The sequence below is a fragment of the Scomber japonicus genome, chromosome 20 (assembly GCF_027409825.1).
Source record: "Scomber japonicus isolate fScoJap1 chromosome 20, fScoJap1.pri, whole genome shotgun sequence".
In the NCBI taxonomy this organism is placed as follows: domain Eukaryota; kingdom Metazoa; phylum Chordata; class Actinopteri; order Scombriformes; family Scombridae; genus Scomber; species Scomber japonicus.
Genome location: NC_070597.1, coordinates 11,912,014 through 11,921,736, shown reverse-complemented (window position 1 = coordinate 11,921,736; position 9,723 = coordinate 11,912,014). Strand labels below are relative to the sequence as shown.

The following is a 9,723-nucleotide window of genomic DNA, read 5'->3' as shown; positions in this document are numbered from 1 at the left end:
TTTAAGCAGGCCTTACTGACTATTACATGATTTTTAATTAAAAAAAAATAATCATACCACCTATCTAATATGATCAGTGTTTGGGAGTAACGTGGTTACATGTAACGTGGTTATTTCGAAAGCACGTGGACTTAAATGGTGTCATGGTACCAATTAAGCCAGACTTGTATTCCAAACTCTACACGAATTAATGAATACATTTTCAAATAAGAGATAAATCTGGATTTATACGAAATGATCTCCCCATGAAAAACATTTGAACTTCTGGTGGGCTTAATGGGCACACTTACCCCAAGAGTTGAAAACATTCGTCAAAAAGTAATCAAATCTAACAAGTTACGTAACTTTGATTAAGTAATTGACATAGTTACAATACGTTTATTACATTTTGAATAGGGTAACTAGTAATCTGTAACCTATTACATTTCCAAAGTAACCTTCCCAACCCTGCATATGATATTTTAATGTTTTATTGATATGTTTGGGACGAGGATGGCCTGTGTTTTCCTTGTGTGGACGGGGGTCCTCTACCACCACTGCGTGTAATGCTCAGTAAGAACGTTTCTTTAATTCCACTTTCAGCTCAGATTTAACACTTCATTGCTTCTGCTCGTACCTTCTTTTTTTTTAATCCACGATTGAATGGAGATATATGATTGCGGTTAATTCAATACATGTCTAGACAGCAGCAGCTGCTCTCTAGAGGAGGTAAATATACATCTGGCAGGAGGATGAATAAAAGGTGAACAGCAGATAAACAGGCAGCCAATCGGAACCCGAGCTTGAGGCGGCATCTGAGCGCTGATTGGTCAACTGCTTCTCGAGGCACCTCCAGCTCCAGCTGCCATCGATGCGTCCGCTGCAGAGTCGACTATCACTCTCCCTTTTTCTGTTAGTTTTGGGTTGAGCAGACCGGCGACATCACCGTCTAACAGCTCTCCTCTCGTTTAGCTTCTGTCAGGTGAGTTATTAACATGTGTATTTGTTATGTTTTCCTCCCTCTACCACAGCTGTGTGATAAATGTTACGCAACGTCGTGTCACCATCATTGCTATATAACGTTACTTAACGTGCTCTTCCTCGTCAAGCTAGCTTTATCGTTGCTAGCTAGCATTAAAAACAAAAAACATTCACCGTGCCTCAATGACGACGTTCGCTAATGTCCACACAGATTAAAATGAAAGATGTCTGCCTTTTTCTAAAAATATATTATTATTATTGCCGCTCAGAGCATCACACAGACCGCAGCCACAATGACGGAGGCGGAGGCGTTGGAGAAGAAGCAGCAGCACAAGCCCAGCAATGGAAATGTTCTTCCAGAGGCCACCAGAGAAGATATGTTTGATCACACATACAAAGAGAAGGAAGGCCCCAAACCTCCCACGATCATCGTATGGAAAAATGTCGCCTTGATGATTGTGTTACATTTAGGTGCCCTGTACGGCATGTGCCTCATCCCTTCAGCAGCTCCTTTGACCTTGCTTTGGAGTAAGTAAAAAAAGTATAAATCTACCTGTTAAAATGTTATTTGCAAGTTGGCATTTCCTGTCAGTGTTAATGCATACATCACAGCTGTTATGTCATCAAGTTCGCCCACATTGGTGTATGCACAAAAAAAAGGTGATTGCTTAGATTTGTGCATGATCCTGCATGGAGGGGGATTATAGATCAAGCAATGTATCATTAGAGATTAGAGATGTAACAGCATGCATTGTCAAACTGAAAAATGTACAGTCCATGCCAGTCAGAACATGTGTGTTTTTTTAAGTGGTAGTAAAATATCAAAGCTAAAAAAGAAAAAAAAAAGCACAATTCTTCATTAATTTGCACATTTTGTTCAAGATAACTGAGATGTGTGTTTGTCCCATTGTTTGAAGCCTCTTCTGAATAGATTATAATGCTTCCGGCCTTTATCACACATGCAATCATCAAATGGTTTTATGCATCCAATCAGTTGTCATCCCACATGAAGTAATTACATTACACAGTGAGTGTCACAGATCTGTTTAACGTGCCTTGCTTTGTTCATGGTTATTAAATCTCTTGTGGAGCGAGAGACGAGCACAAACCAGTTCAGGCAAATGCTAAATTTAATAATTTTCAGTTAGAAATGTTGTGCAGGGAAGCTATTATAATGTAGTTTAACATTTTCAGAGGGACATATTGAAACTGATTCACAATGATTCTGTCTTTGGTGAGAAATACAGGACATATACATACAGTGTTGTGAGTAAATGATGTAGTGTGTTAATAATTTAACATCACTTGTTGGATTGCCTCCACAGTTGTAGTGTGCGTTATTAGTGCAAGAAGTGCTAATGCCACTTAATGACTAGAATGTGGTCAAACTAATTAGTTAATGTCTCTCTCTCTCTCTCTCTCCCCACAGCCTTTCTTTGTTTTTTGACAAGTGCTTTAGGAGTTACTGCAGGAGCTCACCGCCTGTGGAGTCACAGATCCTACAAGGCCACATTACCTCTAAAGATCTTTCTTGGTGTTGCTAACTCCATGGCATTTCAGGTATCTAAAAATGCATCACACAGATCTGCCGTCTTTTTTGTCTACACACAACTAGCACAAGTGCACACCTAAAGCTAAAGTCACTCATGATAATAGCTGTTTTCATTGACTGTAAGTAACTACCATGTTGAGTCCACAGTGTAATCTCTGTCTTAACTTCAACCCACAGAATGATATCTTTGAATGGGCTCGAGACCACAGGGTTCATCACAAATATTCCGAGACAGATGCCGACCCTCACAACGCTGTCCGGGGCTTCTTCTTCGCTCACATTGGCTGGCTTTTAGTGCGCAAACACCCTGACGTCATTGAGAAAGGCCGCAAGCTGGAGCTCAGTGATCTGCTGGCTGACAAAGTTGTAATGTTTCAAAGAACGTAAGTAGCTCTTCAATGATTCAATGATTAATTTTAAACCTTATTTAAAGCTAGCTAAAATTTAACAGAAAGTGCACTTTACTTCTTTGGCAGGTAGTGTACATGGTAGTAAAGCAGATTTGGGGTTTTATGATAGCATTTCCTGTAAATATTTTGAATACAAGTTAAAGGGTGATAAAGGAAGAAAAAACAACCTCTTCTACCTACTATATATTACAGACCACTGCTGCAGAGTTGTGTCTCCAGTGCAAGTTGTTTTAATCCATCTTGTTTAACAAAGTGAAAATCGCTATGATGTAATTCACGCATGTTCAGATCGACTCAAGTTTTGGCTTCAGTGAAAACCGTGTCATGTGCTGATGAGTAATAAAGTGAGTAATCACGTGTCTGACAAGTAGGGCATTTCTGTGTGTGTTAAGTAAACGGCTTTATTCATTCTCCACCTGCTGTGCCTCCTCAACAGGTATTACAAGCCCTCTGTGCTGCTCATGTGTTTCTTCATCCCCATGTTTGTGCCGTGGTACTTCTGGGGAGAGACTCTGTGGGTGGCATACTTTATCCCGGCTGTGATGAGGTACACCATGGTGCTGAACGCCACGTGGCTGGTCAACAGTGCGGCTCACATGTGGGGAAACAGGCCCTATGACAAGAACATCAACCCCAGGGAGAACAAGTTTGTCACGCTCAGCGCTATAGGTATGAATGAATTGTCAACGTGGCCCTTCCTTTGTTACAAAAGCAAATATATAGAGAGAACCGGAGCAGTAACTTAAAGCCACAAAGTACAGCACAGTTAAAATGAGTAATTCAAAAGATAATGCTTTACAGTGTTGATTCTTGTTCATGTGGATTTTTGGGGAATACAATCTAAATCCTAAATCTTATTTGGGAGTATTAGAACATTATTAAATTGTGTAAAATTAGATTTGAAGTTTTGTAGGATTTCCTTGAGTTGATAAGAGGACATGCTGCCTACATTTGGCTGCACATTGGCTTCAAAATTTAGGGCAGTGAGAATCAAAGCCTCAAAGAATTTTGGCAAACAATGAGAGGGGAGAGACATGATGAATGGGGATAACTGTCCACACTTTTGAGCAATCCTTCCTTGAAGCCATTCATAATGTTGCATTCATTTAAACAGCTTATACACAAATTGGCAGAAATAGTTGTATAAATAATGAAAAAAGAGAGCCCAACCCACTTTATGTCACCATGAAGAGGATGTGAATGTCAGATTAGACCTGCTTCCTGTGTAGATACAAGTGACTCATATTAAGTAGGGTAAGGTTCAATTCATTGAACAATGAATTTTTCGATTACCTAAACTATTGTTTTTTCGATTATCGATTATTTTCCCATTATTTGATTACTATAGCAATTTACACAGTATGAATATTAAAAAAAAAAACATTGATTTCTTATAACATTTCAATATTTATTTAACATTTCTTTAATACATCCCATCAGAGTATTGCTCCCAAAATCTCTCCAGATAGATGAGACTTGAACTGCCTGTGGAAGCATTTCCTTCTTTTTACGTGCTTAGCTACAGTCATTGTGATTTGGGCTCTGAGCACTTCCAAAACGTGGGTGACCTACACTTAACCATGTACCTGAACGCCTCCTGTGTAGACACTCTCTAGACACAGGGTACAGAGTGTCCATTCTTGATTAAAAGCTCTGTTTTTGCTGTCTACTTTTCTCTCTTTAGAGTCCTTTTCTCTGACTCTCGCTGCTGCTGCTACACACTGCCGCCATTTTTTGTTTTGATCCGACACGTCGACGCAAATTTTTCGTATGGACCTAGCCCTAATTTTAAGATTAAGTAAACATTAGATAGATAAGATTATACACTAATTTAAATATTTATGTTTAATTTCTGCCCTGTCCATTCTGCTAGATGCCACTAAATCCTACACACTGCACCTTGTGAAGCGTCAGTATGCTTAAAAGATTGTGCCCCAACCAAACAGTTGGAGTCCCAAATGCAGCTACAAGGACAATACCCCACTAGATTCCCAACCTTAAACATAGTCAATTGCATTTGTTGTGTTTGAATTGAACCCTACTACAGGTCTCTGCAGTGTTTGATGGGGACTTCAGTGCTGTGCTAACCATGAGTCATTATTCCAGTGTTATGGGCCAAAACATAAAACAAATGGCCACCCATCTAAACTGAAAAAGAATGAAGTCTTTCTTGGTCCGTGGCCTGTCTCTCAGTCAAATCTCACTGATATCTGGGCAGCATTTTTGGGTGATATATTGCTAAGTAACTAATAGACAGAGAGACAAAACACAAGCTCTTTGCTGGAGTTAATTAGCGTGAGTAACAGGGATCATCGTTTACAGTCAGTCATGTAATTATTTCTGTTTTTGTGACATACCTGACACAACTTGCTACATTGTTATTTTTAGTCTAAATTGTTGTTGTTTCTTGTTCCTTACAGGAGAAGGATATCATAATTACCACCACACATTCCCTTATGACTATGCAACCAGTGAGTTTGGCTGCAAGTTGAACCTTACCACTTGTTTCATCGACTTCATGTGTTTCTTGGGCTTGGCCAAGGACTGCAAGAGAGTGTCCCGTGAGGTGATCATGGCCCGAATGCAGCGCACTGGAGATGGGAGTCACCGGAGTGGCTAAGATTAACAAAGTGTGATCAGCTTCAAGGCAAAGAAGGAAATCGAAAAGAAGACGCTTCACAGTCCTTTGACAGCTATACATTTCTCATTCTCTGAGGATAACAGTCCGCTTCATGAGGGCCTTGACCACATTTTGCTTGTTTTTGTGGTTTTTGTAGCTGTAACTTAAGAAATTCTTTAAAGATGGATAAAAAAACACACATTTTGCTAAGCTCTTGGCCTTGGTTTCTATTGTTCAGTCAGGCTAAGGTCTTGCAAAGATGTTTTAGATTTTGAAGTAGATTCATTTTAAAAGTCAACTTCATTCTCCGCTGTTTTGCCACTTTGGTGTGCATTCTTCATGCAAGGTCAGTCATGTAGCCAATCATTTTTATGTAAGTATTACTCAATTATTAATCAACAAGTGGAGCACTCAACTATAGAGTGACAATGTTTCAACTGATATGGTCCATTACTGATTGGAGACTGTTGCCTTTTATTGCTGATTACAGCAAGATTTTACAGTTCTGATGTAAATTAACTTTTTGAGCGCTCTTAAGATCTGGAGAAAAAAAAAAAGTGATTTGGCTTTAAGAAAATATGAAAATATGGCACATAATGGAGATGTGAGGGAACCCAGACCATCTTCCTTTGACCTGACAACCAGCATGCCAAAACTGCATGGAAACCCAGCCGTGCAGCTGCATGTTTCTGTGCATAACTTGGTTGTCTTCTGCAGAAAACCAAATACGTAGAAGGTGTAGAGAGTTTAACACAGAGATAGTCTGTGTGATGATTGGATCAAGAGTTCTCAGGACAATATAGGGGCACATTTATCATTAAATCAAAACTGCCATTCAAGATTAACACTAAATGATAAATGTCATTTTAACTTGGAGCAATGCGATGCTTTAATTGGCTTTTTTTGTGTTTTTAATAGATATTTAGTGCCAATTTTGTGACATTTTTATAACCATCTCTACGGTCCACTAGAGCACACTAAGTCGATATTGCTTCATGATTGTGGAAGTTTTTTAACCTTGTGGTGTCGGCGCGGCTTCGCTTCCTCTCAAGACTTTATGCAACAACGTCCCTCTTTTGTCCTGAAACATCTGCAGCAGAGACCACCGGTTGATGTCATTGGTCGACGCAGCAGCCAGTCACGCGACAGTCCTGGTGTTACAAAACAAATGGCCACCCATGCACGATGATATTACTGTAGGTGCCGTACTGAGGTGTTCTGTCGGCAGAACCGCATCTATTTTTGTAACATGCTGCAGAGCTGCATCACTTTTGGATCACCAGAACTGTTGCCGTGGTGACTCGGTGGTGAGACGGGGGTCTGGTTTCCCTTTGATGTCCTGCAAAGGCTGATTGTCATTGAAAAATTTCAGGTGCATCAATGTTAATGTTCATCTTTGAGTCTGTTGTGCGGAATGCTTATATTATCTTATTTATGTATTTATTTCGTTTTTTTTTTTTATTGACATAAAATTATTGCTCAAACCAGAACCAGTTTCTGCATTCCAAGATTTGGTAAACAGTCTCATAAAATATATCAAATTTAGGCACCTTATTTTTTTTTTCCTAAGAGTCAGGATACTACCTAATGCCTTATGACTTGAATCCATTCCTGATCTTCATGTCCTGTCAGTTTTAAAAAAAAAAAAAAAAAAAAAAAGGCTCAAGAATCAGAAAATGAATCTGACCGAGGTCCATGTTTACAGGCCGAAGCACCAGGTGGAACATTGCTTTTATTCTTAAACCAAACAAGCATTTTTAAGTTAGGCCCAACTTGGCATAGCAATGGCAACACCGAGGTGCTGTAAATGCAAATAGAAGACAGATGTTCGCTCTGAAGAATCAGATACAAATGGGTTCAATCCCCGAGATTTAACTTGCAAAAATACAACCCCCCCCCCCCCCCCCCGATGGATGTGCCAACTAGTTTTTAACCCATCACAGCATCTCCATGTTTAAAAGTTCCAAAACGAAAAAAGTGCCGTCACGAGGAATGTTCTGATGAGCACTTACCAAACACCCTGATGATATCACAAGCCATGCAAACAACTCCTGCTGTTCAGAGCGCCAAAATCAACATTTTCCTAATATGACAAAGGAGATCAAAAGGTTGTCAGTCTGAATGATTATGTCAAACTGTAACTCTATTCTGAAATAATATTCACAATATTTTCAATACACTCGTAATTCCATAAACAGTTGTTGCTCTTCTTTTTTCTTATTTCATATACTCTCCCTTCACTTTCTCAGATTTAAAGCTGCACTGTACATATTCTTGAGTTTTTTCTGAACTGGCTAGAGAGCTTCATTTGCCACATTATATATTTGGCCTTTTGCTTTTCAATATGTTTGGCACAACTAGAGTCTGGTACAAATTTAAAACTCCTATCTGCCATCTGGACCTCTACTTGTAATTTATAGGTTATGTTTATAGGTGATATGACTTGTCAGAGTTGTATTCATTTTGAATTACATTAATTAGCTTAAAGCATGTTTGAGCAATGTAAAGATCACAATCACATTTTGACTACCTGCAAACAGGAAGTATTTAATCTTGATTGTTGTGAAGCATTTAGGGGGCCAGAAACTGTCAGGGCATCACAGTGCTGGAGATGAAGCTTTCTGTTTGCTGTTTTCTGTTTGACTCGAAAGTAGAGTGTTGATGCCGCAGTATATTTTAAGTGTGACCTTTCACACAATTTACAATACACTGCAGACACCCAGTGTACTAATACTGAGAAACAAAAAGGAAGTCAGAGTCAGATGTGGAAAGTACCCAGAGGCATCTACTGCAACTTTATACTGCACTTCCACTCTAATACACTTCAGAGGGAAATATTCTACTTTATTACTCGGCTGCTGCATTTTTTCTTCATATTTTAAAATCACTACTGGATTCATTTTAGATTAAGATTTCACACACACACAACACATATGATCAGCTAATAAAACATGATGAAACTTTAGCTCTGCTTTCACCAGCTACATTGACTTCCTACTTACACCTCATGCATTAGTAATATAGAGTATCATATGGTACAGTCTGTACAGCGCATGCTTTAACTTTTGATGATTAACAGCTGAAATATTTCTTATCTTTTTTGCTGATTGATGTAATTATTTTCCCAATTCATTGTTTTGTTTATAAGATGTTGGAAAATAATGAAGGTATCCTATTGAAAATGTCTTGTTTTGTCCAACTAGTAGTCCAAAACCCACCCACCCCCCTTAAAGTGATCAGTAAACTATTATATAACATCACAAGAAGTATTCACATTTAAGAGTCTGGAGTCAGTAAATGTTTCAGTACAGAAGCTTTACTTGTATAAGGGTATTTTTACATTGTGGTATTGCAACATTTACTTAACTAAATGACCTGAATAACCCTCAACCGGTCCTGTAAGTAAGAGGGAGGCAAAGGATGGCAATCTGCAGTTTTTTCTGGTAGGAATCTAGCTGGGATTTGTCTGGGGGGATTTTCTGTTCCTCTGCTCAGGGTTTTTGCCTTCTGTGGTAAAAAAAAAAAGAGATGAACAACATCCAGTTTTCTGCTGACATGAGTAGGCAAGTCAAATATATCCCAACTATTTAATAGTGCCCGTTATTAGCCTCTCACTTGCAGATGAATAAAGCACTCTCAAGATGTGTATAATGGTTTACACAGGGCAGGGAGGAATGTAGGACCGGCGTGTTCACAGGAGACTAGTTTAGGCTATTGCGTCACACTTTCTCTGGTTGAGGAAGTCTGACAAGTTATAATTGATTCCAGTTCATCCCCCCCCCCCCCCCCCCCCTCCCCATGCTGAAATGAATTAGTTCACTAATCAATTTGTTGATGGGTAAAAGTAAAACATATTCACTAGTTTCAGCTGCTCAAATGTTTATTATTTCTTTCATTTTTGGGAACATTTTTGTTTTGATTTGATAAAATGTGGAATTTAAGGCGTCACTTCAAACTTTGAGATTACATAAATGTGTTTTTAAATTCTTAACCGATGAATCAACACATTTTTTCTTTATTAATAACAGATATAATAGTTCTAGCTTTAAGCCCTTCACATCCTAGAAGGCTCTTTATTTCTAAGTGACATGAGTTTTTGGATAAACTGCATTTAGTCTCCATGGAGTTATAATAATCAGTGCTTTGAGCCAAACTCCTGCAAGCCTGTGTCCCAGAAACGG

General features: G+C 38.9%; 1 protein-coding gene across 1 annotated transcript; it reads left to right on the top strand.

Moving 5' to 3' along the window:
- Window positions 1–805: 805 nt before the first annotated feature.
- scd (stearoyl-CoA desaturase (delta-9-desaturase)) lies at window positions 806–9,334 on the top strand. Its single transcript, XM_053340880.1, has 6 exons — window positions 806–961; window positions 1,230–1,488; window positions 2,390–2,520; window positions 2,690–2,895; window positions 3,359–3,591; window positions 5,343–9,334. The coding sequence occupies exons 2-6, from the start codon at window positions 1,254–1,256 to the stop codon at window positions 5,540–5,542; spliced, it is 1,005 nt and encodes a 334-aa protein (XP_053196855.1). The 5' UTR covers window positions 806–961; window positions 1,230–1,253; the 3' UTR covers window positions 5,543–9,334.
- The last annotated feature ends 389 nt before the right edge of the window (window positions 9,335–9,723 follow it).